The following is a 27,994-nucleotide window of genomic DNA, read 5'->3' on the forward strand; positions in this document are numbered from 1 at the left end:
CCAACAGATTGTCCTGTGTTGATTTAGATGTAAAACAGGATGATCTTTTATGTCCATTTTCTTAACTGTAAATATGATTGCTTTCTTTAGAAATAATACTAATTTATTACTAAGCACCTTGGTGATTATCTAACATTAGTAACTGATGAAAATGGTGCATAGACTAACATGCTTATTGAGTAGAAGAAATAATTAAAGCTGAAACAGGGAATTTCATCTTTTCTTTCTCAGTCTTCCCCTTCTTCTTCCTAGTTTTGTCACAAACTCAGCTTTTGGAGATGTGAGAGTCTCTCTTGTGGCAGGATGCTGAGTGTTTGTTTTGATCTTCCCTCTAGGCTGGCAAATAAGCAGGACAGAGAAGGGGCTCTGTCAGAAGCAGATGTGATCGAGTCCTTATCTCTGGAAAGGCTGGTTAATGAACACAAGTGTCTCTGTCAAATTGTAAGTAGATTTTAAGATGCTGTGTTTTCTCATATCTGTGTAAAGCTTCCATTAAGGTAGGAAATTATGCTACATGGCCTAAAACTGAAATTTAGATGTAGTATTCATTGTCCTGTTAAGAAAAAAACCGAGCAGGAAGTCTTTGTGACGGGAGCCAAAACCAGAAGCATTTATGAAAGTTGTTTAATATTGGTCAACATTTCAGATAATATATCCAAATTAGTAGTCCCTGAAGTTTTTCTTTAAGCCTTTGTTTTAATCTACCAGTGTCTTAGACAGGGCTTTATTTCCACAATCTTGTTCTGATGGCAGTAAAAAATATTTTGAAAGATAATGAGGGTTATGGTGTTATTAACCAAGATAGGAAGGCAGTTTTGCAAAACCATTTCAGCTTTGGATTTTAAAATTAAAAAATCATTTTAATTCATTAAAGAGATTTGCAAAAATTATAGAGCACTACATATTGCTATTATATTCTCTAATATCTAAGTTAGAGCAGGGCATAGCTCTGTTTATTATGTCATGATTATCTGAGTGTTTGTTTTCAGTTAGTGCACTTTGCACTATGCACATATACCAATCATAAAAATTAAAATTGCAAGTTAATCTTGTTTTTTTTCCAAGGAGCTTCTGTACCAAAAATATTTTCTTGAAAAATATTCATTTAAAAACAACCTGAAAGATACTAGCATATTCCAGTACATCTGAATTGCTTAATTTCTGACATGCTGTTCTTGTTCTGTATTTATATTTTGTGTGTAGTTAGGAAAGACACCAGATCACAAGCTCTTGAGACTGTTTCATACTCTCATGGACACCTTCTTTACCAGCCTCTTCAAAGATAAAAATGGTCCCAAATTCCTTCAGTAGGATGACTCCTGGGGTCAATTTGAACAGAGGCATTGTGAAACAAGATAGAAAGTTAGGCAATGGCGAATAAACCTTTTGTTTCTTCTTATTCTTGTAGTTAGTTTTCCACGAGATCCTTAAATTTCACCACAAAGTATTAAGGCAAAAAGAAGGAGTAATTTGTCTTGCTGTTGGACAGTGTCAGTGAGAATGATCTTCCTCTTTTTCTTATTTAATATGTCTGTATATTCCATATTTCTAAATTTTTATATCTTGTAACCAAATTTCAGCAACCAGAATCTTGGTGCAAACTGAGAAGAACATTGCCCTAGTGCTGGCCAGTGTTTGATCTCAGTTTACTCAGAGAAACAAGTTGTATACATCTTCCATACATCTCCTTCCTGAGTAGGTTCTGCTGGAGGACATTGCAGGGTTCCATAGTGAAAAGGACTCATATTTGAACCTTAATTTAAACATAACTGGTCAGATTTTTTTTTCTGTTGTGCATTGTACATTCCGTATCTGACTGTGGTGCCATTTAAATCCTTGTCAGATGGAGAGAGCACTGAGATGTTGGGATTGGAGAGTCTCTTTTAATTGTCATAAACACCAATCCTGAACGTGATCAGTGTGAAATATCATCTCTACATATCATCCACAGAGCTGGTTCTATTCAGTTGTTATTCAGAGAATGTTTTACAGGACACATACAGTGCTCCAAAACATTTTTGAAAACAGTTCCCAGGAGATCTTGAAAGAACATATTTTCCATGTTCCAAGCTTGAATCAAGCCCTGCTTCATTTGTCCCAGTTAAAGCCTATTTTCCTTGTCCTCCTGACATGAAAAAATAAGAGGAAATTATTATTTTCCTATTTGCAGTTTCACCTTATGTTCTTGAAGGCTATTATCCTATCTCCCTGAAGTGCTTTAATCTCAAGAGAAGCACTCTTGGTCCTTCGATGTTTTCTTACCAGATGTGTTTTCAGAACTATTTTCTCAATGAGGTTTGCATTTCTCTTTCGACAGATTTGCCTGGATCATGTTTCTCTCGCTGCTGAGAGTATAATGACAAAAAGTTTTACTCCACTCAAGGTGCAGTGCCTGTTCTGTTGTAAAAAATTGGTTTGACAGCTTCTCTGACAAATTCACTGGAGATTTTATTTACCCCCAAGGTGCTTATGAACATGTTAAACTTTCTTTCATGAACTGAAGCAAAGCTGATTCTCTTTCATCTCAGATATTTTCATTTTGATTGATGAATCTAGCAACTAGAAACTATTTATAACCCATAATCTTCAGTGTTTTACTGGCTTCACAGTTAACAGTAATTGTTCAACTAATTTCTTGTTTCCAGTCAAGGAATGTGGTCTGAGCTGCAGATTTTTCCTTCCTTCTTTGTATATTTACAGGAACCTTGCTCAGCGATCATGGGCTGTGGGAAAAAAATTGATAAATCAATCAAAAAGGGATTATTTTGGCTTCTCCATATCATAGCAAAAGATTTTGATGCCTTAAATGAACGCATCCAGAGAGACACTACAGAGCAAAAAGCACTTGAGGAGCAGAAGAAACTGGAACGAGCTGAGCGAGTCAGGAGGATACGGGAGCAGAGGTATTTTCCTGGGATTCCTACTCCATCCCTTCCTCCCTTCTCTGAGATATTTAGCTCATTCCTATGCTTAGATCTTACGGGAACCAGGCTATCCAGGATTTAAAGCTTACAAGCCAAGAGTCGTTCTTGAAGTGTTTGCCTCTTCATCCCCTTTATTTGATTTGCTGCATGTTGGAAATGTATTGGGAATGAGAACTGCAAGGTAGTTGTGGAATAAATTTGGCCTTACCAATATAACTTCACAGAAGGCTGACCTAAAAAATAATTACTGTGATTTAATCTGAAGTTGCCTTCTAAAATAAAGTATTAAGTTAGACTCTCTAACCCATATGCGAATATCAAAGACTCTAGATATGAAAACTTATTCAATACTATGCTTAATAAACTTCAGGATATCCAGCAGGTGAGGCATGAAGGAACTGAAGATGATGCAGTAAGGGAAGGCAGGATAACTGATTTATTACTCCTCTTCAAATCCCTTTCTGGTCTTTAGCAGCCTGCTGTGGTGCCTGTGAAGAGCTGGTGTGAATCATTTTACTGGGGCATTCTTAAAATATTTGCTGAGCACCCCCATCCTCTCTTCTGCCTTATATAGGCAGAGAATTTTGAATCTCAGTTACTGTGAGAAGTAGCTGGGAAGTATCTTAGACTATATTCTGGCTGTTTTGGTTTAAATAAGCAAGTAAATTACTAAAGTACATTTTAAGCAGCTGCAACTTGACATGGTCTTCATATACATTTCACAAATTTCTAAAAAAATTGTTTTGCTCCTAATCTGCCACAAGTCTCTGCACACATAATACCTCCTGACCATGTTGGATTGTGTTGGGTTAATGCTGCACTGAGAGGTGTACTGGGGAGGACTGACATTGTTCTCTATAAGATTTCTGGCTTCTTCATAATTTGTTATTCATTCTCCCTCTTTCCACTCCCCTTCCTCCAAAAAAACAACCCCAAAACCACTGAAACAACATAAACCCAACAACAATGTCAAAGGGAAAAAGAAGAAGGAAATGTACCTGAGGAGGAAGACCCTGAGCCTGGGAAATGTGGAAACCCCTTCCAGCCTATATCTGCTGTAATCTCTGAGGTAGGAGAATATGTGGAAATCTGGGTCTGTTCAGAACTACCACTAACAAATGTCTCAGAGGCAATGAGAAAAAATAGAGTTGTTCTAAGTCTGTCTGCACAGCACTTTTTTAATCTTACTTTAATCTTGGCAGCTTTGATTTCTGTGCATTGAGTCAATGTTTTCGTGATAAGAAAACCCCTATTATTGATTGGGGAACAAAAGTTTTGTAGACACAGTAAAATAAATGTAAACGCATGACTGAAAACATTTCCTAATTAAACTCCTGGGATTCAGAAGTGGAAAATATTCAAGGTCTATTCATTTATTCTTAGGTGTTTTAGTGATGTGATGAGTCATATCAAATTTTCCTGACTTCTTCAGTTATTCATATTTGTGAGCATAACCTCTTTTCAGTTGAAAATAGACTCTTGAGAATTTTTTATTAATTTTGAAATATGAAAATCACATTCATATTAAAGTTTCCTTAGCCTACATTTCTGAGTTCGTATTTTTTTTTAATTCAGTTGCCTGGAGATAACACAGTCTAAAGAAACACGAAAACTTTTCCAGCAAGTAATTCAAGCATTTGTTTTTTTCCAAGACAAAAGCACCCATGTCGACAGAAAATGTCAAGGCAGCTACATGCACAATAATCCATTTAGTAATAACATCAAAAGCAAGAAAATAAAGGTGCAGCTGTGAATATTGCAGAGATGGTGATTTAGTGACACAATTGTGAAGCAGCCATTCATTGAGGTTGTATGCCACAATAGGTATTTATCCAAACAGGGATAGCATTTTCTGGAGACCTAGGCTCTGAGCATCTCTATTTTTTTAACTAACACATAAAAGAAAAGTAATTGAGGAGAAAGAAAGTAGAAAGTTGTTTTGTTTTGATTTGATTTTTAATGGGACTAAAAATAAAACAAGAAAACAGGCAATAAATCTAAAGATCCTTTTGTTTCATAATTCCCTCTCCCTTCCTCTGGATAGGATATTGGAAATTTCATTTCTTTGTCTATTTCAAAATAAATTCTACACTAAATGTAAGATATTTGGGGAATATTTTAATTTTTTAATAACCTTATTAGTCAGTTTACAGCATCAGAAGCAATTAAAAAAAATTCTTGTCCTTTTTGTTAGAATGAAAAACAGCTGGAAAAGGAAAAGAAGAGACAAAAGTTGGATACTGAAAAGGCTACAATTGTCTTGAAATCCCAAGCAGAGCAAGATCACTTATCGAGTAGCAGTAGCCAAAATACAAATGACAGCAGGCTGGAAAGGTGCAATTCTACAACTGCCCAGCTTTTGCAGCATGCAGAAGAGAGTGACCAACAAGCCTCAGAATGCCTTGACTCAGGTAAAACTGCTGCCTTTTAAATAATTTCATGTGATTTTTCACATGCTTCTTCCTTCTGTCCATGGTATTTGTCATTATACCACATACCAATGTCACCTATTGGGAACACAAAAATGCAGGAATAGGTTATATAAGTTGAATTTCTTAATGGAAACATAGAGTTTGCATGTATTTTATGCCCACAGCTTATTTTCTATAGCAAAATGTTGTGTGATTTACATTTCCCATAATTTTATGTCTAAGTCTGGACTGAAAGCTCTGATGTATCTCCCCAACAATTGTATTAGATTCTGATGTAGGATATTACCTGAATATAACTGTAGGATATGTAATGTTTTTTTTTTTTTTCTGTTGGACATAGATAACAATAAGAAAAAAAGTAAAAAACCAAAATTAAAAAGGGGCCACAGAGTAGAACCTGTTAATGCAGAGGACTCTCTTCCCAAGAATCCTACACCACCAGCCCTTCCACCAGGTAAGTGTAAAAACAGTGATTGATGTCTCAATTTGTGGTGGGTCATCCTTTAAAAGTCTCACTTGTGAATGATGAAACTGGATTTCATACAGAGAGGAGCTACTAAACCTTCCTCTCTAGAAAATCTTTAATGCAGTTTCCCACTTCATGATAGGAATTTCCAGCAGTATTGATTTGGCCTATTCCACGGGGAAAACATTGTTTTCCCAAAAAAAGAGCCAGAAACTTTATTACTCACTGGCGTGATTAAAAATACCAATACTTTCAAGGTTAATCAGTTCATTTTTGAAGTATTTCATCATTCTTCACCATGGATGCAATGTAGTGCATAGCTTGGGCATTTCTAAATACTTTGTTTTCTCCCAAGGAGATGTAGGGTCTGTACAGCTCAAAATAATCCATTGCAGTGATGGAATGCTCTGACAGCTTTTGTTTTCCTTTAGTTGGATGGGGAACTCCCAAACTTAATAGACTTGGAAAACTTGAGCCTCTTGGTGAAACACATCATCCTGGTAATTGAAAGTATTTGGGGCTTTGTACCTTTTCAAACCATTCTCCTTTGTCCATTCACTTCTACATTCACTTCATTCTTCATCTGTTTTTCATTTCTAAATTCCAATTTTCATTGACCAAATGCTTTCCCTTTTGCTTAGTAGAAAGCATCTTTTTGATTTTTTTCAAGTCTGATTTTTTTATTAGGAAAAACAATGAGTTCTCTCCAATTTCCTCATAAAGTTTAAACTGGCATGGGATAACAGAAGTTGTTAATGATCTGAAGTTATTTGCACCTAAAAATTATAAAGCAACACATTGCAAAGAGTAATGGGGCCAGTTACTTGAGTCCAAATACATACTGCATTTAAAATGGAAATTTTTAACTGGAAGTATCAAGGTGCAGTAGGCAGTCTTGATTTCTTGCTTTGATAATGACTATTTTCTGTTTTTGGAAAATTGTGGAAGACTTTTTCATATGTTGATATTACATTTTTTCCTGAATTTGAGATGATAGCTTCTTCATTTTTCTCACATTTTTATTTTTCAAATTTTGAAAAGTGAATTTGGAGACATCTGGAACACAAAAACAAGGAGCTTTTCTGCCAGAGACCCAAAAGATGCCTGAAGGGGAAATAAGATTTCTAAACCCAAAATATTTGTTTCTCACAGGAAATTCACGTGCTTAAAATGTGATTTGTAATGTTGATCGTAAACCATCTTGCTCTTTTTTTAAAGGCAAATAGAGAGAAGGTGACACGAAAGGAAAGCGAGATGAAGAGGTAGGGAGGGGAAGAAAAGGAACTCAATTTTTATCGGTGCCTGAGGGGGGTGTTGCATTCTGTAGGAAGAGCATGGGTGGGAAAAACAGGGAAAAAACCTGCTTAAGCTAGGTGTTAATTCATAAAATAAGTACAATTATTAAATAATTTTGGAAGCTGACAATGGCAAATATGTTGGTAGGGAAATTATCTCTTGACCAGAGGTGTAAGAGCAAACTTGAAGTACTGAGAATTTATAGCTGAATTTAAGGCATTGTCTGCTCTTTGAGAGATTTATTCTTCTTTTCAGGAACTTGGAATCAGTCACAAGATTCACACTTGCAAATCCTAGCAAGAAAACTGCTATTAGGAAAGCACTATTTATAAATGAAAAAAGTTCTTCACATTCATAGCCCAGCACTGTCAAACCTTTAGTTTGGTTCTGATTTCCAAAAACATCATTTATTTATTTATTTTGCTTAAAGCAGCTGTGGGGTTTTAACTCTGTCAATTTGAGATCCATAGAATCAGAGACTTACTGAGATTGGGAAGGACCCTTAAGATGATTGGTTCTGTTAACCCAGCACTGCCAAGTCCATCTTGCACTGATTCAATTTCCCACCTGGCCTTGCCCATTTTCTCTCACACAACAGTGTTTTTCAATGAATTCTTACATTTTGCACGCTAAGAACCTGCTCCTCACTGGAAACTCAGAATTTCCATAAGACCAGTGGAGCCTCCCTTGGATTCTTTTTTTACAATAATCCCTAAATTGCATCTTTCTGAACATTAACTTATTTTTGGTTGTCCCTTCAGCAAAGAAATAAATCAGTGTTGTTTTTTTTTCCATTCTCCCACCTTTGCCCAAAATTTGAAGGTGGATTTAAAAGTTTTTTCAGACATTCAAACTTTCTAATTACACACTTATATTCATTGAAGACAGCAATGTTTCCATTCATGCTAATAATTTTGGCACAACACAAGGTGATGAGTGTCTGTTTAATTTCAGTGGAGGATACATTTGCAAGAATGTTAAACTTCTTTCATTATAGGAGGTAAAATTCTCTGCCAGGCCTAAAGTGCTCTGCCAGTCCTCAAAAAATGGATGAATGAAACCATCCACTGGACAGATTTTCATTGGCCTTTGAATCATTTGTTGCAGTTTTCTCGCTGCTGTAATTAGTACTATTGAAATCAAAATATTTATGGCAATAACATAAAAGTGTTTTCATGGTGCTGACTAAATGTAAAGATAATTAAAACCTCAGTCCTACAGACAAGTCTATATATTTTTCAAAGTAGTGTAGCCCAATTTTCCTTTTGTTAATCTCAGCTCAGGAATGCAATTCTAACAGAAGTTATTGCATCTGCAGGACAAGTGGGATATAGTCTTCTTGAAAAATGATGATTTGATTTATTAAAGCTGAATTTTGTATTGGCAGGCCATCAAGGCTTTCTTGGGGAAGAGGTGGTCTGTATAAACAGAATTGAGATTTGAATGCTTCAAAAAGCTGCTTTTATTTTTTTCTTGATTTCTACCTCTTTCCTGTTACCATCTTCCATATTATTTTGCTTGTGAAGTGTTTTGCATGTTCCAGTCTGCATGGGTTTTTTATTTTATATCCATTACAAATGTTTGAGAGCACTTGTTACTCTCTTCTGGTATACTTATTAGCTTTGTGTTGTGCAATTTTTCCACTTTAAATTTCTTTATTGATGAAAGGAAATGCTGCAGTTTTATCTAAAAATTTTGAAATAGTTATTTTAGGAAATTATTATAGCTTGGAAGATAAATGCCATGCATGAATGGTCCCAAAAGTTTGAATTCTGCACAGTGTTACTGTCATTTATAACTATATTGCAGTGCAGTCTTGAATACATACAAGCATAAAAATTTCAGTGCTTCATTTTTTCAGTTGTTATTTGTACAATATTACTTTCTCACTTCCTATTTTAGGGATGTTTAGAGATCCCTTTCGGGCTTGATCTTGCAAATGCTGATGCATGTATAACAAAATGTAATTAAATCCTCATTTGGCCAATCCATCTCTAGACATTAATTAGCACTAGGTTTGAAAGTTAGCTTGGAGGAATTAGCTCTGAACTCATAGAATACCTGGCTTTCCTTAAGGAAGTAAGAATTTAGTAAATATTCTTTGGGCCAGGAAGGGGGTAGGTGACAGATTGATGTGTTTTTCTGCTCTGGAATTTCTTCCACAGATATCTATGGAAAACCTCTGCCCCCACTGACTCTACGCCAAAGACCCAACAGTGATACCCATGATGTCATTGCTTAACTGGAGCACAAAGAATTTTAAAAAACATAAATTAAAAATCCTGTCATTTTTTTACCCTTGAAGGAAGTTTTCTTACATGACATTTTATCAGCATGTGACAACTAAACATGGAGTTCATCCTGTTGTGCTTAATGGTCAGACTTTATAATTTACTTTTCATATCACCAGCTCTTCTTCAGGATTTATTTGGTTTACTAGTGAAAAGACTTGGCTGTAAACCTGGAGAAAAACACCTTCAAGATCCCATAATACTGGATTGTACATTCCCACCGAGACCTCTTTCCAGGTGCTGTGCAGGTGTTGCTATTTTTTCAGGGAATAAATTATTCTAAAGCATTTTGTAAGATTCCTGTATGATAGGCTGACTATAGAAAGGTTAAACAAATATTGAATATATTTTTCTATCTTTTTATAAAATGAGTTGAAAGTTTGAGTGGAGCTGTATACCTACTACCAATGAAATGGTACCTAGGGAGCATTAGAAAGTTGATAGTCAAGTGCATAAAGTGTGTTTGACTCTTATATTTCTCTTACAGTACCAATACCTTTTCTTAGGTATTACATTACATATTTCATATTTCTGGCAATCTGAAGCAGAGGGTACGATAAAAAAATTTAAAATAAATACATTTTATACAAAATAATGTTATTTGGACTGTCTGGAAGTTTTCTTATTGGTTGTTTTCTCTGTTTTGTTATCTGAGTTTGACATAGGTAATACATTTTGTGGAAAAAAATAGAGCTGAATACTGTATTGTCTACTACAACAAATGAGAAAATTCACATAATGGGAAATTTGCACTAACTAAATCATCAATTTTGATGGGGAACTGAATCAACCAGTATGCAGATGACCTCCCTCAGTTGTTAATAATACTAAAATACCATCTAGCAAACTGAAGAAACCCTGGGTTTTTAAGGATTTCTATAACATTTTCATATAATATGTTTAAATTCACATACAAGTGATACCTAAACAAGAAGGGTTACAATTTGTTATATTCCTGTCTAAATGTTTTTACTGTTACATTGGAGACAACCAGTGGTGTATTTGTAAAGGTCTGTTGTTCTGCCACTTAATGACAGACAGGATGAAGCCTCCATTCAGGGTTTTTTTTTGGAGAAGCAGTATTTGGTAATTTTATGTTTCCTCTGTCGTCAATAATGTGTCTTACCAAAGGAGTTTAGATGTTGAAACAATGTGGCGTGTTATGTGTTCAGCACTTTGATATTGGAAATCCTTGCCATGCACCCCTTGCAGCAAGGAGTTGCACAAACATCTGTCATATTAAAACGAAATGATGAAGATTTTTAAAGAGTAAGGTGGAATCAGTCTTAAGGATACTAAGTTTGGAGTAGGTGGAGAAGTTTATTCCTCTATGTTTGCTAGTTTAGAGAAAGGAGGAAAGGATTTCTATGTGACTACCAGCATGAGAATACTTCTGTTGTAATCCAATACTGGAACATGAATCAGTTGAAATACTCTCAGGATTTGGTCATTTTCCCTTCAGACAACACAATACTAAGTGGAGGCGAGGTTGCACCAATATGTGTATGTGCAATCTCAACTTTACTAACACTAGCTCTGTTACCACTTAAGATTTTGGCTTAAATGCTCTACTTTTGCAGACTTACTTTTTTTACAGCTTCAATTTCTAGGAATGTATTATTCTTTTGTTTTTACTCTTTCCTAAAATAAATCATGGAAGTCTTTATTAAAAATAAAGCTAAATACTGCTGTGGTAACAAATTTGAGAAACTAAAATGTTGATGCTTATATATAAATTGTGTGTTCTGTGTGTTGTGTGTGTGGACACGTATCATTTTTGATTTTTGCTTTCAAAATAAATTTCACCAGTATGTGACCAAAGTACTCAAAAATGTTTTATAAGGTTTTGTTTTATTAATATGCTTTGTAATTATTTACTATGCTGTTTTTTTCAGTAATTTATACTGCTATAACTTTTTATTTGCTCAAGATGACATTTATGTATAGAATAAAACTAATGCAAAACATCAACATGTTTCCTGTATTTAAAATTTTTTGGAAGTAAGCCTAGTCTATAAATATTTAAGGGCTGCAAGTCTCACATTTCTAAAATGTATGAAATAGAGTCCTTATAGACAGAGTCTTTGCTTATTTTTGCAGGAGAGCTGTGATGAAATTGAGCATATACTGGTAGATTGGCAATAAGTTGGGTGTATATGTATACCTATAAAGAGCTTTGATAGTGCACTTAATATTTGAGAGATAAAAGTTGTGCAGCTGTAAATTGATAGTACAAATTAAATTTTGCCAGATTTTTTGTCATCCATAGTATCTTTTTCGAAATGTATCAGTGCATGCAGCTCAGAGTATTTGTATTTAAATACAGGAGTGGCAAGAACACAGAAATTCACTATTTAAGCAGAACATTTTGCATTATCTATGTGTAACATCTTGAATACAATTTACACAAAATATTTTGAAGGTAAGATAAAAGTGTCTTCTAAGAAGGAATAGTAATGTTCATGAACTGAAGTAATGCGAGAGACTCAGAGCTTCAAAATAAGCTTCCATTTTCTTCCCTTTTAGTTACATCCTAGAATCCACAGCAAGACCTTACTCATAGATGTAAGGATTTTTAAATTGAAATTATTAAAAATAGACATATTTGGTATCCATTAGGTCTCTGGTGTGAGATTGGAAAGGATTGATAGATCGTAACAAGGTAAACAACATCGATTCTTTTTTTCCCCTTTAAATAAGATTCAAGCAGTATTCTTTTTCAGTAATATATTCCCATATTTTAGTGGAAAGTTTAGTACTGTAACTTCAGGATGCTTACTCAATAACTTTGCCATCATGTTAGTTTCTTGGCTCCTGGGATTCATTCCATTTGAAATACTTCACTATTTTGAATAGAACATACCCACCAGTATTTCATTTGTAATAAGTAATGGAGCCTGTTGTAAGTGTAATTTGAGATAAGTTTTTCTGCAGTAGCACATGAGAGAGATACAAGATGCATTACTGCTGTTTGCAGTTTGGCTGTGATGGTGGTGGTGCTGATGAACTGGGGTCCTTTCTTTGCTTTGGTGCAAATCTGGTTTCAGACACATGGCACCATCTATCATATAGTGGAATATAGCCATAGATTTAGGGGAAGGTGACTCATTCAGCAGGCCTTTTTGTTGTATTGGTATGGTAAAATTCAATTCTTGTGTACGTTTTCTGGTATGGTACTGGCCTTGGTAGAATTACAACCACAGAGAACTACTTTTTATACCAGTTTTGTTCTGTATCTGTCAGTAAAACTCACTTATCAAAAAGCCTTTCAGGTTTTCTTTCACGTTTGATATGTAAGAGGTCTCCGTTTTGCCTCCAGGCCCTTTGTCACAGCCGTGATAGAAGCATTTTAAATCAGCTCCCAAGCTAATCTCCATGAGGTGAGCAAAAACGCTTAGTCTTCATTAGCTGGTGCCTGAAACTCAAATATTTATCCACACAAGGGCATTCCTGCCTTTACCTTTGCACCCCTTTCCAGTCTGGATTTCAGAGGCTGGGTTCAGCCTGCAGAAGCTTTAATTAAAACCACTCTTAAACAAGTTTGCTGCTTCCACAGGGCTTGATCTTAGCAAGAGAGTTGGCAAAGGGGCACAAAAGGGTTTGTGGGGATTTGTTTTGTTTTCCAGGACACAGTGATTGCAGGATGCCCTTCCTTAGAGGAGCAGTTTGCAGGTCTCAAGTTCTGTCCAGATGAAGGGATCAGATGAGAGCAGTGTCCAATTTTAGTGCTGCTAAAGCAGGGACAGCTGAACTGGGGCACAGTGGCCCTCCTGATTCCTGTCCGTGGAGAATGTTTGATCTGAAAGTGTGTGAGAGATTTCTGTGAATAGTCCTCCAGCAGTTTTTCATGGCACTAACAGCGGGTTAAGCTGGAGGTGATCTCTAGTGTGGTTCAGATGAGCTGAGTAGCACTTCCAAAGCCTGGGCCAGGTAGGATTAAAGATCTGGTGACAGGGCACAAGCAGAGACCTGATGGTGGGGGGTAGTGGATACCATCAGACTCTCCAGCAGGAGCTGGGATGAGGATCGCTTTTGTAAACTGACTTGAGTGAGAGCCCAGGTGCCATCTAATCCTGGTTTGGCTACTGGTGAGGCAGAGGAGTCGGGATGGCAAGTCCCCTGGTTTAAAAAAAAAAAAAAAAAGCAGCTAAAAAGTAGGACTTTTTGTTTGTTTGTTTTTGTTGGGTTTTTAGTTTTTTGGTTTTTTGGTGTTTTTTTTTTTTTTTGTGTTTGTTTTTGTTTTTTTTTTGCTGTGAGAGTAGTGAGACACGGGAACGAGGTGCCCAGGGACGTTGTAGGATGCCTCAATCGTGGCAGCGTTCAAAACCAGGCTCGATGGGGACTTGAGCATCCTCTAGGGGGTTGTGTCCCCCCACTGGCCGAGGGGTTGGGACCAGCCGATCTTTAAGGTCCGTTCCTACCCCTCAACGTCCCGTGGTGCCGTGAAGAGCGCTGAGTGCCAGCCGTGCACGCCGGCAGCGGCGGGACCGAGCGCGGGGGCCGGGCCGGGCCGCCCCGTCCTGCCCCGCCCCGGGGAGCTGGGGCCATGCGGGGCCCGGCGCTGCCGCTCGTCCGCCGCGCCGGGGCCGCGCTGGGGCCGGGCCGGGCGGCCGGGCGGGACCCGGGGCAGGTGAGATGGGGCTGGGGCTGGGGCTGGGGCCAGGCCGGGCGAGCCGGGGCTGGGGCCGGAAGCGCGGCGGGAGCGCCCTGGCCGCTTCCTGCGCGGACCGTGCGAGCGGGGAGAGCCCGCCCGTCCCGTGTGTGTTCCCCGCCCGCTTTGAACGCTGCCACGGATGAGGCGTCCCAGCACTTCTCTGGGCACCCTGTTCCCTCCTCCGCGCCTCCGAGTGTGCCCTGCGTTTCTGTAGCCGCTGCTGGCAGCTGCTCCGGCACAGACAGAGCGTTCCCGGCCGCACAGCCGGCCTGGTGCCCGAGCTCCGTCCCCGCGCTGTCCCTGTGTTGTTTTTGGAAGGAGCGCGGTGGGACGGGACGGCTGCAGGGTTCCCCGAGGGAGGGAATTTCAGCGTTTACCCTCGGGGTTTGCTTAGGAACCAAAAGCTCTTTCCCTTCCTTTCGTAGGTTAATCTCCATCAGAGTGCCAGGAACCGCTGGATTATCAGCACAGTGGATATGGAGGGGTATTTATTACCCAGCCGAGCAGGGAGGAAGAGTGTGCTGTAGCTTAACTCCTTTGCTCTCTGAAATGTCTATCACCTCTTGATCACGTAAAGATGTGGTCTAATATTTGAGCATTCCAATATCACTGATACCAAGTTGATCTAGTTAGTAAGGTATTTTTTATTCATTCTGGTGAGAACTAGAGAGAGTTTAACTTGGCTTTACTGCTTTTCTTTATTCTTCCTTTCTCTGAAGCTGGAAAAGAAGGCAAAAGGGAAGCTCCAGAAGCAGATCTGCCAGGTGGTTCTGGATCACTTCGAGAAGCAGTACTCGGCAGAACTGGGAGATGCATGGAGCAGTGTCAGGTCTGTGGCTTTGGGGAGAGATAAGGAATTGAATTAGTAATGATACGTATGGCAAAGGCTGTCGCTAAATTTGGGTCTTGATCACACGACTGCTAAAGAACTTCATTATTAAAAAACAAAAAGCATCGATGCATAGCATTAGTTTAATTGAGTCAACTTAAAAGCTCTTCGATTGGATCAATGTGTTTTTCTGCTTTAGGCAGTGAATACTCCTGAGGAATATTTTTTTTTTTTTAGTTTACATGAAAAATTACTTATAGAAATTCAAACAGAAAGGGGGGAAATGCATGTAAGAAGGGCCTGAAAGAGCAAACTGAAATACAAACAAGTATGTTTCTATCACATACCACTGCTATCTTCCAAAAATATCTGTTGATTTAAGTTTTACTGGCTCAGTGTTTGCAGAACATAAAATGTAAAAAAGAACACTTGTAAAAATGGCATTTTAGTGTGGGCTGGAATAAGCATTGTAAAGCCAATGTGTGTGTGATTATTTTTGTTGTTTACAGTTAATATTACACTAATTCTTTGTCCCGAGGGAGATACTTTATAGTCTGGAAAACCATTATGCTTCATCATTTATGTCTCCTACATAAAATAAGAAAAATGGAGAATGTCTTGTTTCAGAAGAAATTGGTGTCTTAAATGCAGTAATTAGAAAAAAACTGTCTTGATTTCCTATTAAAATTACTTTCCTGCATACTTTTCTAACCAAAATGATTAATTTCACCCTCAAAATGATTAATTCCTGATTACACCAGAATTATCCAATAGTGAGGTTGTAAGTAAGGGCTTCCTACACTGTTTTATTTGATGGGTTATTGAATGGCTTTTCCTTTTTTCACCCTAGAGACTTGCTGACCTCGCCATGGTGCTGGCAGCACGCCGTGCTGCTGAACAGGTTTGTGAAGAACAGAATTCAGTTTGTAGAGTTTTTTAGAGTTTAATAATAATAGGATAAAGAAGGGCAATATTTCTAGCTCTGAGGTACTCCTGGCCAACAGCCAAAGAACACCTCCTCTATACAAACAATGTTATCTTTATACTGTTAAATTGCTGAGGTACATGCATATTCATCTATTTCATTTATTATTCAAACATTCTTGCTAACTTTCTGATGTTTTGGGAACTCCTTTGTTTGACTTCTTCGCATGCTGGCTTATCTGCATGACATCCTGGGTGTCAGATCAATATATTTTTTCTTCTTGTGTCTCCATCCTGCTGTTTCACATCCTCTGAAAAGGGTTTAGTATGTCCTTCTTAAATTTAGCATGGTATTCTCAAATTGTCCTCTGGTGCTCTGGTTTGTGTCATGGTTATCTTGTCACTTGGAGGGGTCAGTCAGTGGATGGCCTTACACTGTTCTTAGTTACACAAAAGCCTTTTTCACATCTTAGGTCTGTAATACAATACATTCATCGCACTATTGTTTCCATAAGTGGTACATGGATATTATATTCATTACACTACTATTTCTATGAGCAACACAGTGCACAGTTAAGCTGATAGATTATATTAACAAGCAGCTAAAAAGAGTTATAATTGATACTATTTCTAAATACTTGGAATCATTGACAACATGCATAAACTAATACATAAATGAGAAAGCCAATATTATCTGTCATTTTTCACAGGTTCAGCCAGAGCCCTGGCCTGGAGAGCAGCCTGGCTGAGCAGGGATACCATCTTGTCTTCCCAGCAGCCCTGCCCTACCTCCCTGCAGCCTTCAGGTGTTACACCAGGAGAGCTCCTGGCAGATTCCCTGCACAGAAACACCAGCCTGGCAGGCTGAAGGAGTATTACCTGCTCAATGCTGCCTCGCTGCTGCCTGTGCTGGCCTTGGAGGTGAAGGATGGGGAAGATGTTCTGGATCTCTGTGCTGCACCAGGGGGCAAATCTGTAGCTATCTTGCAGTGTGCCTGTCCAGGTAATGGAGCCAGGTGCTGGTGGAGGATAAAAAACCGAACAACAGTTTGTATTCCACCTAGTTCTGTGCTGTTTAATAAGGATTTTGTGAAATCTGTTTGCCTAAAAGAAGATTAAAAATGCAGTCCTTACTTTAACATAGGTTAGTGCAGAGTGACAGGCAAAAGTGGGGTAGCTCTGTGGGTTTTTTCTCAACTATTACCTCTCCAGAAGTCACTTAAAGCCGTATCAATTTGTTGGCACAGGGATGTAAGTAATCTGCAATCTTATTCTTGTCATTTTTTACTTTTCCTTCTCCTCTGTTGCCTCTTTTGTCAATGCTGTGCAAATACTACAGGTCAAGTGTGCTGATGTAAAGCAGGGCTTAAGAAATTATGCAAGATGCAGTCTTGAAATGTGCAAGATCTGGGCAAAGGGAGAAGGTTTGTGGTAAGGAATTCGTTGGAGGAGGATTCTGAGATGATCAGAGTGTTTAGAAGGCAGCAGCAAGCAGCAGCTTGGGCCAAGGAGTTAAGGCAAGCTGGGATTGCTGTTTCCAAGTTTATTTGCTGGTTTGGGTAATAATTGTTTCAAACTGTTCACAGCACCTTGTGTTCCTGCTGATGAGACAATTACTAAAACCACCTGCACTAGCTGATTACAGCTGGTTTCCCTCCCTCTTCTAGAGGAATGAGGTGATGCTAATGAAGTAAATTAAATAGGGATTGTCCTTCCAGAAGCTTTAGAGGAAAAAACCCCAACACTTCACCCTCTGTCTGCTTCTGAAGGGACCAAATTTTTGCTGAATGGAAGATGTGAAGAATTTGATTCCTAATATAACTCAGTGAATGCTAAGATGTACCTTAAGATAGACAAAATGAATGCTCTATTTATTTAAAAGGCAGTTTAATAATATGGGGCATACATGTCATTTAGATGGTGGCTCAAGGAGCCCAGGAAGGCACTCACTCTTTGGATATGGGTCATGATTCAAGTTTGTTTTACTGTAGAAATCTATTGCTACAGAAGGATTTGTAGTAAATATTTAGGGTTTGCTCTGTAGGACCATGTTGAAATTTGTTTAGGTTTATAAAAATTCAGTAGTATTCTTAAAAGGTGCAATAACACAGGCACTTAAGGTGTAAACTGCATGGCAGTCATGGCAATGCAGTAGAACTTCCAAAATGGGTATAACTCATTATATTTGTAAAAAAAAAAAAAAAAAAAAAAGAAATATTATAAAGACTTCTCTTTAGGTGTTTACTTCTGTTTGTTTGTTTTTTCCTTAATTTTCTAAGGTCATTTTCACTGTAATGAATATGATGATTTGAGGTCAAAATGGTTGGAGCAGACAATAGAATCCTTCATCCCAGATCCTTTAATTAACTTGATAACAGTCTCTAAACTGGATGGCAGACAGATTGGAGATCTTCAGCCTGAATTTTATGACAAGGTAACATTATTATTGGCAAGTTATATTTCTGCATTCTGATTCTTCTTCTTCCTATGCTGCTATCTTTTTACTTTTCTTTTTTTTTTCCTGGCCCCCACAAAAATACCTGACCTATCAAAGGGAATAAAGTCATGTACAGGATTTGTAGAGCCTCAGGAATCACTTTATGAAGCTTGTGCATTTATTCCTGGGTTGGATGATGCTGCCCATTCAGCCTTGGGAGTGAATTCTGAAGACCTTGTAGCTGTAATCTTTGCATGATGTCTAATTAGGAAGGGGAGGAGAACAAGAGGGAGCTGCTCTGGTAGATCTTACTTTCAGAGCACTAATTTTTTATCTCCCCAACAGCTAACCGCATAAAAACATCTAAAAATAGTAGTGAGATCATTTCACCCCAAAATGGAAAATAAAATTTTCTTAATATTTGCAAAAGAAAATCAAAGGTATTTTGGCACATGGTGTTCAAAAATTGACCATCTTTATTGAGGTTTTTTTTTTAATTTTGATTTTATTAATTGTTTAGGTCCTGGTTGATGCTCCTTGTTCAAATGACAGAAGCTGGCTCTTCTCTGCTGACCCTCAGCAAGCTGTGCTCAGGCTCATGCAAAGGAAGGAGTTGTCCTCCCTGCAATTCCAGCTTCTAAGGTGAGAAGTGCAAAAAGTTAAAGGAACTTCCTGTAATTAATAAAAACTACATGGGGGCAAGATTTAATATACCAACCCAGGATTCCGCCTCTGGAAATAATGTCAGGAATATGTGGTTGGGATGCTGTTTAGAATAACCAGTGGGTCTGAGGTAATAAAGATGTGGAAATCTGGGTGGGTGATAGCAGCAGTGAGGCCTTGATCCTCTTAACTCACTTATTCACAGGAGTGTCCATTTGCAGATGACTCACAACAGCCTGGTGTAAATCAAAGTATTTTAGGTGGGCACAGCTAAAATGAGTTTAGATGTATTCCATATTGATTGTTTGTAGCACAGAAAGGCTCCCAGTCCTAACTGGCAGGGTAAAAAAGTAAAAGAATGTGAGGTTTGGTGGGGGAAAGAGAGGATTGTTTGTTTTTGAGAATGTGCCCCCAGTAATCCAAAGCCACATTGCCATGTATTACACATTTTAATGCTACCAGCTATGGGCTGGCATTTGTGAAGCATTTCAAACTGTACCGTTTTTCTCATGGAGGAAAAAAAGAGTGACTCTTCAATACAACCTTCTAAAATAAAACCTTGAATGTTATTTGTGGAGTAACAGTCATGCCTGAAGTCCATCTGTCAAAGCAAATGGAGGGAAAAATAACATATTATAAGAAAAAAAAGGAAAATTTTTATGGAAAGTCCCCATTGCAGTTCAAGATAGTTTAGCATGACTTCCAGTTGAAAAAGGCTTGGCAAAAGCCTGTGATTTATAACAGAAATATGAGGATCTTATTGCAGTAATGCATCATGTCATCAATTTCCTTTGAAGAAATCAATCACATTTAAAACACTGACCTGTTGCAGTTTTCCCTTTTCAATATCTGACATGGGAAATGCAATTTGTGAACCCGTAGCAAAAGGAAGCATACATCATGCAGAGAAATTCTGAGAATTTGCATAAATCATTCCACATTGTAATCCTGGAGAACTCATGACAGCAGAAACCTTGGGGTTTTTAAAAAAAATACATTTCTGACACCCCAAGTCAGATTTAATTTAATTATTCCTAAATAGAGAGAGAACTTTCAGTTGAAAATGTTCTTTACTTTAGCAACAGTAATAAGAATTTGTAAAGACAAAATACCTTTGCTATATAAATTGTGGTAAAAGGATGGTTACTTTCAAGAGTTAGAATTTATAAGGGTTATTGGTAAAGGATATAAGGGTCATTGATTGGGTTATTGGGTAAAATATTTGAAGGATAGCTGTCCACTGGCCGGTTATTTTTCTATTCACCTGATCACTTCAGAATGAATTCCCAGTTCTAAATGAATTCCCAGTTCAGAATGAACTCCCAGTTCAGATCCCACATGAAAGGGGAAAAAGGAAATGATAAAGCAAGATCAGAAAAGGCTGAATGGGTTATGGCAAGTGCACTAGAACTAAAATTCTGGAATGCTTCCCTATTCAAGCCTCTGCGGAACAACTAGAGTGCATAATTAAAAATAAAAAGTTGAGTTTGAATCCCTTGTCCAGTACTTCCAGTAACATTCAGGAGGGCTGAGCCTCCATGAATATTACTGTAAAAATAAAAATAAAGAAAACCTGTACTGTTTTTTACATGAGCCAGCTCATGCAGGGCTCTCTCTGGTTCATTGATTCCGGTTACCTGGTGCTTGATGCTCCCAGGTGTTCCTGACCTTGGTTCCTTTATATGTAACCAAAAACAAGTGTAGGGCTGAATCCCAGCAGTTTTATTGAGAATAATGCAAGAAGTAGCTTATAAGAGCATGGAGTGACAGGACAAGGGGAATGGCTTCAAACTGAGAGAGAGTGGGTTTAGATGGGACAGTAGGAAAAAATTCTTCCCTGTGAGAGTGGGCAGGCCTTGGCACATAGAGCCCAGAGGAGCTAGGGCTGCCCCTGGATCCCTCGAAGTGTCCAAGGCCAGGTTGGATGGGGCTTGAAGCAATTTGGGATAGTTTGGGGATTGGATTGGAAATGGATGAAAACTGAAATAAAAAAAAAAAAAAAGAGAAGAATGAAATGCAAAGTGGAGTTCTATTTTTATTTCTGTCAAGCAACAGCTTAAAATTTGAGATTCCCTTCTCCTTAATGAAGGAAATGCTTCACCTCTAATTTATTCTTATGGATGTGTTTTGGAGGAAGCTGGGGTCATCAAAGAGGGAAGTTAAGGAAGGAAAAGTAGGGTTTGCAATACAATGTCATTAATTAAGTACATAGAGGCTTCAGAGAATGAAGATCTGGAAGAAGCTGATGCAACAGTTTTCTTCCTGCAGCCTGCATAAAATCTGAAATGTTAGTCAGTGATAAAAATGCTGAACAGCAAACGTTCTAAGCAATGAGGGCACCACTGATTTGAAGGAAATTGAGATTGTAGTGATTGCTCATACCCAAACCAAAGCATCCCTGCTGAGTGCTCTAATCCAAGAACACACTGCAAATCTTGTTAGTGTTTGGAGTGTTTGTGCAGAAAACAAATTGCACTTCCTGATGCTAAATGCTAATACAAAATACAGTGGTTCCCAAAAGCAAATTTACCAATGTTATCAGTTCTCAGAGAGAAATTAAATTTTGGGCTAAGCTTGAATGCCCAATTACATAGTGGTTAAACTGTTATGAATGTTGTAATTATTGTTAGACTGGTTTCTGCAGTTGAAAGGAACTTGTGTTAGGGCTAAGCAGAAAAGAAATCCAACAGAATACAATTTAGAAAACTCAGCAAAGGCATTCAGACTGCTGGAACTCTTCTATACACAGCATCTCTGAGTAATTAAACAGCTCTGTATTTGCACTGAATTGTGGACTATTCCACAGGAGAGGAATTGTGTGCTCTTAGCTGGGCTTTTTTGTGGTTATAGAGTGAATGCAAAAATTGTGTTAGTAAATATAAAATCATATATTTAGCATATGTCACCACTGTAGCATTTCTGCTGTGTGTAGTAAATTGTGCTGGGAATTGCTTCATCGCATCTTCAGCTCTTTTCCCTGGAATTTTTCCCTTTGCTCCTCTGTAGCTGCCCAGTTAATCCTTTTATTGTCCAAAACCATCTTCTCAATTAGGTCCACTGGGAATTTCTGAGAATTCCAGCTTTTGGACCAACAAATCTGCTGTGGGTTGTGTGGATGATAGTATTCTTTAGCCACTTTCTATCTTAAAAAAGCTGAATATTTTGTGTGTGTTTGTGCTGTGCCATTCCCCAAAACACTTTTGATTGGGTTGTTGGAGGTTTTTCATGATTGCTTGGAATTTCTTCACAAAGAGTGAGTGCTGTGGCCACTGCTGTGGCTTCAGATGTTCCATCATGTTTTATCTTATAATAAATGGTATCTGATTTTAAGTGTGGCAGCATCCTATGAATAACTTACGGACCAAGTCCCTTAGGATGTGTTGCAAAGCCAGGTTTATTGAATATATAAATAATTGTATGACTGAACAAATGAGCTACTCAGCAGCTTTTTGGGATCACATATTTGAATTCAGGCACAAATTTTGCTTTAATTCCACCTTCAGTCCTTTCTCTGCGTGTTTTATGAGCTGTGAGGATAGCCACTAACCCTTAAGTTCTCTTTAGTAGGCTTCAAAGGTCTTTCATTCTCCCTCTTGGGCTATCTCATATCCCTATTTTAACAGGATTAATATTCCAGAAGTCACCATGGTTTATAGGAGAAAGATGAATAATTCCAGCTGTTTTTTTGTCTTTGCTTTAGAATAATTTAGAATTATTTGCAATAGAAGTATTGCTTATCAGGATTTTCAGGACAAATTTTGTCTAGGGTAGAACAGTCTGGGTTTGTTTGAGGTGGTGTTGATGCCTGTGTCTGCTTTTATTTATAATTCAATTTAGTGTTGAAAAAGGCAGTTGGTTTTCATGATTCTCCTGTTACTCTGAGTTGCAATGTTTTTCCATAGGAGCAAAGTTTATTTGAAAGTAGCAGAGGTAGTGCTTGAACTACTGTCACTGCCCATCACAAAGTATTAAAAAAATTGATATTTTGATGCTGAAGGATTTCCTTGATCATTTTGTTCAGGTTCAAAGAAATAAAAGCAAAACCTTTAACAAGCAGGTCATATTGCCACAAAGCATCTGGACTCTTGTGAGAGGCAAAAGGCGATACGGATGTTTTAAGTCAATAAAAAGAAGAGATTGGCATTTTTTATTCTGATGAGACATTATCTTTCCTGTTGAGCAGAAATACATTGTAGTTGCCAAAAGATGGCACTGTTGAAGTGTTGTGTTAGTTTAAAATTGTCCTAAAATTGTGTCATCTTTTCACTTTAATACAGAAAATGGTCGAATTATAAACATAATTAATGCTGTCCCTTCCCATGGCATGCAGCATAAACCCATGTACCAGAGGCTAGGCTGGAGATGCAGGTGCTAGCTGTAGTGGAAAATACATATTTTTGTGTCTGCCCAATTTTAAAAGGATGTTTGAGACACCAAGACTTTTCTCTGTCAGTGGGAAAAATCCTTTTTAAGTCTTGGCTAACTATATTTTAGTTGCATAGAAGAGTTTTTTGGGTTTGTCACGTGGCTCTAGCATGCTAATTTTTCCCCCTGAGATTTTAAACAGACATGATGTTTTGTTTTCCCTAATCTAGTAAATTTTGGGAAATAAACTTAAAAAAAAAAAAGAGCTTTGAAATGATGTGTTTCTTTCCAAAGTCTTTTCTGGTACTGCTGTAATACAGGGAGTTAGGATAGATGAATGCGTCTGACTTCCACAGAACAATATGAACCTGTACCCAGAGACACACCCTGTAAAAACATAAAGTATTTTTTACTTGTTTTTTGTTAGTGCTGTAAAGTCTCATTTAGAAAGAGGAGGGGAGCAATCTACATGTATTAATTTGTTTTACAGAACTTGTTGAGTGAGATGGACAGGCAAAGGCTCCAGAAAAAGTTTCCAGGGCTCTTATTGTGTGTTCTGATGTTTCTTCATGTGAAACATGAAACCTTGAAGTAGTAATGCTTGTAAACCTGTAAAATTCATTACAGGAAATATATGTATCTCAAATAGAATTATGATATTAACTAAATGTTTATTTCAGCTGAAAGTTTTAGCTCTATAATAAACACAAATGTCATGTGTGCCACCAAGAGAAAAAGAACTGCAGATTAACTACCTTTAAATAATGTGGGGTTTTTTGAACATGGCATTGTAATAAGAGGAAGATGGAAAATATTTTGGCATCTTCATCATTCTAGATTTGACTTCCCATTTTTGGGGAGTCACACAGTAACAGGCAGTGACTTCCTTCAGCTAAGAGTCGATAATTAAAATTCCTAATGAAAGAATTCTTAGTTCCTAGATGGTGGAGTTAAAGTAGGACTAAGTTATGCTTCATCTCCAGCCTACCCCTTGGATGAGCTTGTTTCCCTCCAGTGGTTAGAGGAAGTTGCCTAGATGTATTTGAACAATTCTCTGATGAACCAATTCCCTGATGATCAAATCCTGTCCTGAATGAATTCTCTGTGCTGCTGCTGAGGAGAGGACCAAACTCCCTGGCTCTGCTGGCCCAGCTCAGTGTCACCCCGTGTGACTTTGAGCCCAGCACCTCCTCACTTGGAATTTTGCGGCTCCCTGCAGGTTTATCAGAAGCCAGGCCCAGCTTAATCAGAGCTGGGGGCGTTGACTTTTGAGCACAGGCACTGAAGCAACTGTTGCTGCACTTGACAAGATGGATAGATACATTGATTAACCTTGCTGCCTGAAGTAATTCTCCTCAGATTATTTTAATTCCTGCTGTAGGTTCAAAATAAAAGAGAGCTGCAGTGAGCAGGCTGACCTTTTTGGTCATGGGCCAGTGAAGATTCACAAGTTGAGGTTTACACACAAGGGGGTTTTGAGGTGAGATTTTCAAGTTTTCCTTCAGAGGCCTGTGCTGCTCTTTCCTCTGATGGACTCAGTTGGATGAGCATGGTGCCCTTGAAAATATTGTTTTGGTGAGTTCTTGCTTTCCATATGGGAAGAAAAGGACATTTAGCAAGTGCCCAGGCTTTTAACCTTGTAACCTGTAGTTACATCTACTTTTTTATCTTTTACCTTTCCCACTTTTACATGGTAAAAGAATTTTCTCTCTTGTCTAATGCTGTCTTACAGGAAGGAAAGTTGTTGCCATTATCTGCTTTTCTGAGTAAAATTCTCAGGTTTTGCAAAAGTACATCTCAATTGTCACATTAAAACGTTCCCAGGCTTACTGGCTGCCCTCAGGGCTTGGCACTCCTGCATGCATGGAAAAGGTGTAGCTGGCAGGGGAAAGTCTGTCAAAAATGAGTTATGTGGGTGGATTCTGATAATAATCTGAAGATCAGCTCGACTTCATGAGAGCCCGTTTAGACTTCAGCTCTGTTCTCTTTGAGTTCTAATATGAAAGATAAAAAGCAAAATCCAATACATGGGGGGAGAAAAAGTGATTTTAATTTTCCCAAACGGGAGTGAGGCCAAGAGATAGTGCATCAGGCTTTCTTGCTGGTTTGGTGTCCATGAGAAGGTAGGGTTGCACATCCCTCCTTGGCTTTAATTTAGCAGTTAAGTCCATATATATGAGTGCACTGTGGTTATTAATGTATACTTGGCTTGCTAATTACCATGACCAAGACTCATAAAAGAATTGAGCAAGGTCATGTGTATGCTCCCAAGAGAAGTAGGTTTGGTATAATTCTCAGGAGTTTTCACCTGATCTTATCACTCTCTGAAGCAGTGTCCTGGTGTTCCCATATTATTTTGGACAGGACTTTCAGAGCAGCTTTGAAAGCTGTGATCAGCTTTGATCCTCCTTGTGCTGAAGCTCTTCTTTACTGATTATTTTCCCAAAAAGTTGCAATTCTGTTTAAAGGTCTTATCTTTTCCCCCCCTTGTAATTTTTTCTGTCCTTTCTCAGCTGTTTTTGGTCAGCTATCACCCTTGGGAAGTCCTCAGCTTGTTCCTGAAGGAATTGCTATTTCCATGGCATTGTCTTTGTTTATCTGGACTTGGAATCAGACTTTCTGCATTTGGGGGCTGCTCACCTCATCCGATTTGAGGAGATGGTTGTTTCTTTTCTTTTTATTTGTCCCAGGCTCTTTTTTTTTTCCCTGGGGTGGGTGAGCACGGTTTTGTCAGTAATATCTACAAGTCTCTGATTATTCAGTGTCATTTACACATGTTCTGATTTCCTTATTATTAAATAAATCTTATTGAGGAAACAGTTGTATTTAATGTGGTATTTGCTTGTAGTATCTGTTTGTATACCAGCTTACAATTCAGTCTTTAAGCCAAAAATGGCTCAAAAACATACAATTTAATGGGATTTATCTTCAGACGGTGTTTTAATACCAAATGAACCTTTTGTGTAGCTTCCTCTTTTAGAAATGTTGTGGTACCAGGTTTGAAGAATACTTCTGTGGTGCAAGATTTTTCAGTTTTCTCCTTACTCTCTTAATTTGGAGTAGGTGAATACAACTTGCATATCTCTTTTCTGTACTCACAGGTTATATTTCATGTGTCTGAGTAAGGACTTGGCAGATCTGCTGCAGTGGGAAATAAGCAATTTATTTAAATTCAGTTTCAGTGGTAAAGTGATAAAGAGCCTCTGTTCCCTCCATCCAACAGTAGTTGTGAAGCTTTCAGGCTTTAAGCCACTATTTTGCCTTTGTTTAGTCAAAATTTGTCAGCAGGTTAATAAGTGAAGGGCACATAAATATATGATCCTTTAAAAAATGAGGTTGAAAAGCAGTGGCTCTGTGACACCCCCAAATCCTCTTAACCTGCTAAATAAGCTGCAGAATTAGCAGGAATGTTTCTAAAATTACAGCCCAGTCATTAATTCAGGCTGTTACTGCAGGTTCACACAAGCATCTTGCCAAGTGTCTAACAGGCCCTTTTGATGTGGGTTAACCCATTTTGTGTGCAATTGCAGCATTTTCACAGCAGTGCTGAGCACAGGAATGCTTGATGTATATTGTGAATGGATGCTGCTTTGTACTTGTCACTGTGGTGCAAAAAATACCTTCAGCTGATTGAGAATACAATAATAAATGAAAAGCAAAATTGTGTTGTGGGTGGCTTCCTGAACTTAAAGTTAAGACATTTTTGTAATTTTTTTGGTCATATTTATTTATACTCTGGATTTATAAGTCTACACATTCTCCCATTAGCAGTCTGTCACTTTTGATGTTGTTTTTTCCCCTTTTTCCTGTTCTTTGCAGGTCTGCTGTTCAAGCCCTGCGTCCTGGTGGCTCCTTGGTCTATTCCACATGCACCCTCTCCAGGGCAGAAAACAGTGATGTGATCAATCTCATGCTGAACTCCTGCAGGAATGTGATGCCTGTGGATCTAAGTGGGATGGCCAGAGGTGTTTCTCAGGAATTCACTTTTCTCAGTGGAATGCAGCAGCATGAGCTGCTGGTCCTCCCAGAGAAAGGGAGAGCATGGGGTCCCATGTACGTGGCTAAATTAAAGAAAGTATCCTCCACCTGATGCCTGTTGGTTGTTTGTAATCAGTATATGATAAATTGATACTGATTTAAATACAGTATGTGTATATGAACATATCCAAGGCAACTGAATTTAGGTTGTTGCAGTTTCCTGGTCAAAAGGAAGCAAGAAATTTGACTTAATTTAAAATAATGAATGTGCCTTCCAGCATGAGCATGTGGGCTTCTGAGAAGTCCTTAGAAGTTTGTATTGTTTTCAGGGTGGTGCTTTTAAAGGGATTTTGATTCTAGAATAGAGGATTAATGTGGTAGAGTTTTGCACTGGTTTTGGTTTTTTTTATTTACTAACTTGGTTCTAATACAGCATGTTTTTAAATAAATGGTTTTCAGTGGTCTGAAGTCATGGTAATCCTGGATTCTCTCTAAACACATCTAGAAAACTGATTTGTATGTACAGTGTCATCTTCAAGCGCTGGCAGAACAGGTTTCGTATTTGCTAAGTTGTTTGCTTAAAAAACAAAGGTGTCTTTTGTTTACAGATGAAAAAAAGGTCAGCAGTTAGATCAACACCAGCTTTTTTTAAAATTTATTAATATTCTTCTATTTTGAGCTTGCAGAAATAGGAAAGAGTAATGGTGTATATATTCCAGCCTGTGCTTGTCTTGA

The 27,994-nt window shown here is 38.1% G+C and overlaps 2 protein-coding genes across 7 annotated transcripts in view; both read left to right on the forward strand.

Moving 5' to 3' along the window:
• The window catches only part of ARL13B (ADP ribosylation factor like GTPase 13B), a 29,446-nt gene extending 19,580 nt beyond the window's left edge, over positions 1–9,866 (forward strand). For 2 of the 4 annotated variants that reach the window (XM_068180464.1, XM_068180466.1), the window contains exons 4-10: positions 336–441; positions 2,701–2,903; positions 3,900–3,993; positions 5,119–5,335; positions 5,697–5,810; positions 6,254–6,322; positions 9,284–9,866. In XM_068180464.1, coding sequence (XP_068036565.1) covers positions 336–441; positions 2,701–2,903; positions 3,900–3,993; positions 5,119–5,335; positions 5,697–5,810; positions 6,254–6,322; positions 9,284–9,360 — 880 coding nt within the window. In that variant the 3' untranslated portion in view covers positions 9,361–9,866. Of the gene's footprint in view, positions 1–335; positions 442–2,700; positions 2,904–3,899; positions 3,994–5,118; positions 5,336–5,696; positions 5,811–6,253; positions 6,323–7,040; positions 7,085–9,283 lie in introns of all 4 variants that reach the window. The other 2 variants (XM_068180465.1, XM_068180467.1) reach the window with 2 other exon arrangements.
• Positions 9,867–13,927: 4,061 nt separating this feature from the next.
• On the forward strand, positions 13,928–27,727 carry NSUN3 (NOP2/Sun RNA methyltransferase 3). 3 transcript variants are annotated; one of them, XM_068180468.1, is made up of 7 exons: positions 13,928–14,039; positions 14,783–14,892; positions 15,743–15,793; positions 16,527–16,819; positions 18,096–18,250; positions 18,774–18,895; positions 27,101–27,727. In XM_068180468.1, exons 1-7 carry the CDS (start codon positions 13,956–13,958, stop codon positions 27,369–27,371), a joined length of 1,086 nt encoding a protein of 361 aa, XP_068036569.1. In that variant the 5' UTR covers positions 13,928–13,955; the 3' UTR covers positions 27,372–27,727. The 3 variants fall into 3 exon arrangements, with proteins under 3 accessions (XP_068036569.1, XP_068036573.1, XP_068036570.1); XM_068180472.1 differs by lacking the exon at positions 27,101–27,727 and adding an exon at positions 22,938–23,037; XM_068180469.1 differs by lacking the exon at positions 15,743–15,793.
• The last annotated feature ends 267 nt before the right edge of the window (positions 27,728–27,994 follow it).

Source organism: Anomalospiza imberbis, chromosome 2, assembly GCF_031753505.1.
Source record: "Anomalospiza imberbis isolate Cuckoo-Finch-1a 21T00152 chromosome 2, ASM3175350v1, whole genome shotgun sequence".
Taxonomy (NCBI): domain Eukaryota; kingdom Metazoa; phylum Chordata; class Aves; order Passeriformes; family Viduidae; genus Anomalospiza; species Anomalospiza imberbis.

Excerpts from the sequence above, each read along its gene's own strand:
- NSUN3 (XM_068180468.1), top strand. The coding sequence starts at position 13,956 with ATGCGGGGCCCGGCGCTGCCGCTCGTCCGCCGCGCCGGGGCCGCGCTG. Across the intron at positions 14,893-15,742 it reads GATGCATGGAGCAGTGTCAG|AGACTTGCTGACCTCGCCAT; the intron begins GTCTGTGGCTTT and ends TTTTCACCCTAG. Across the intron at positions 15,794-16,526 it reads CACGCCGTGCTGCTGAACAG|GTTCAGCCAGAGCCCTGGCC; the intron begins GTTTGTGAAGAA and ends CATTTTTCACAG.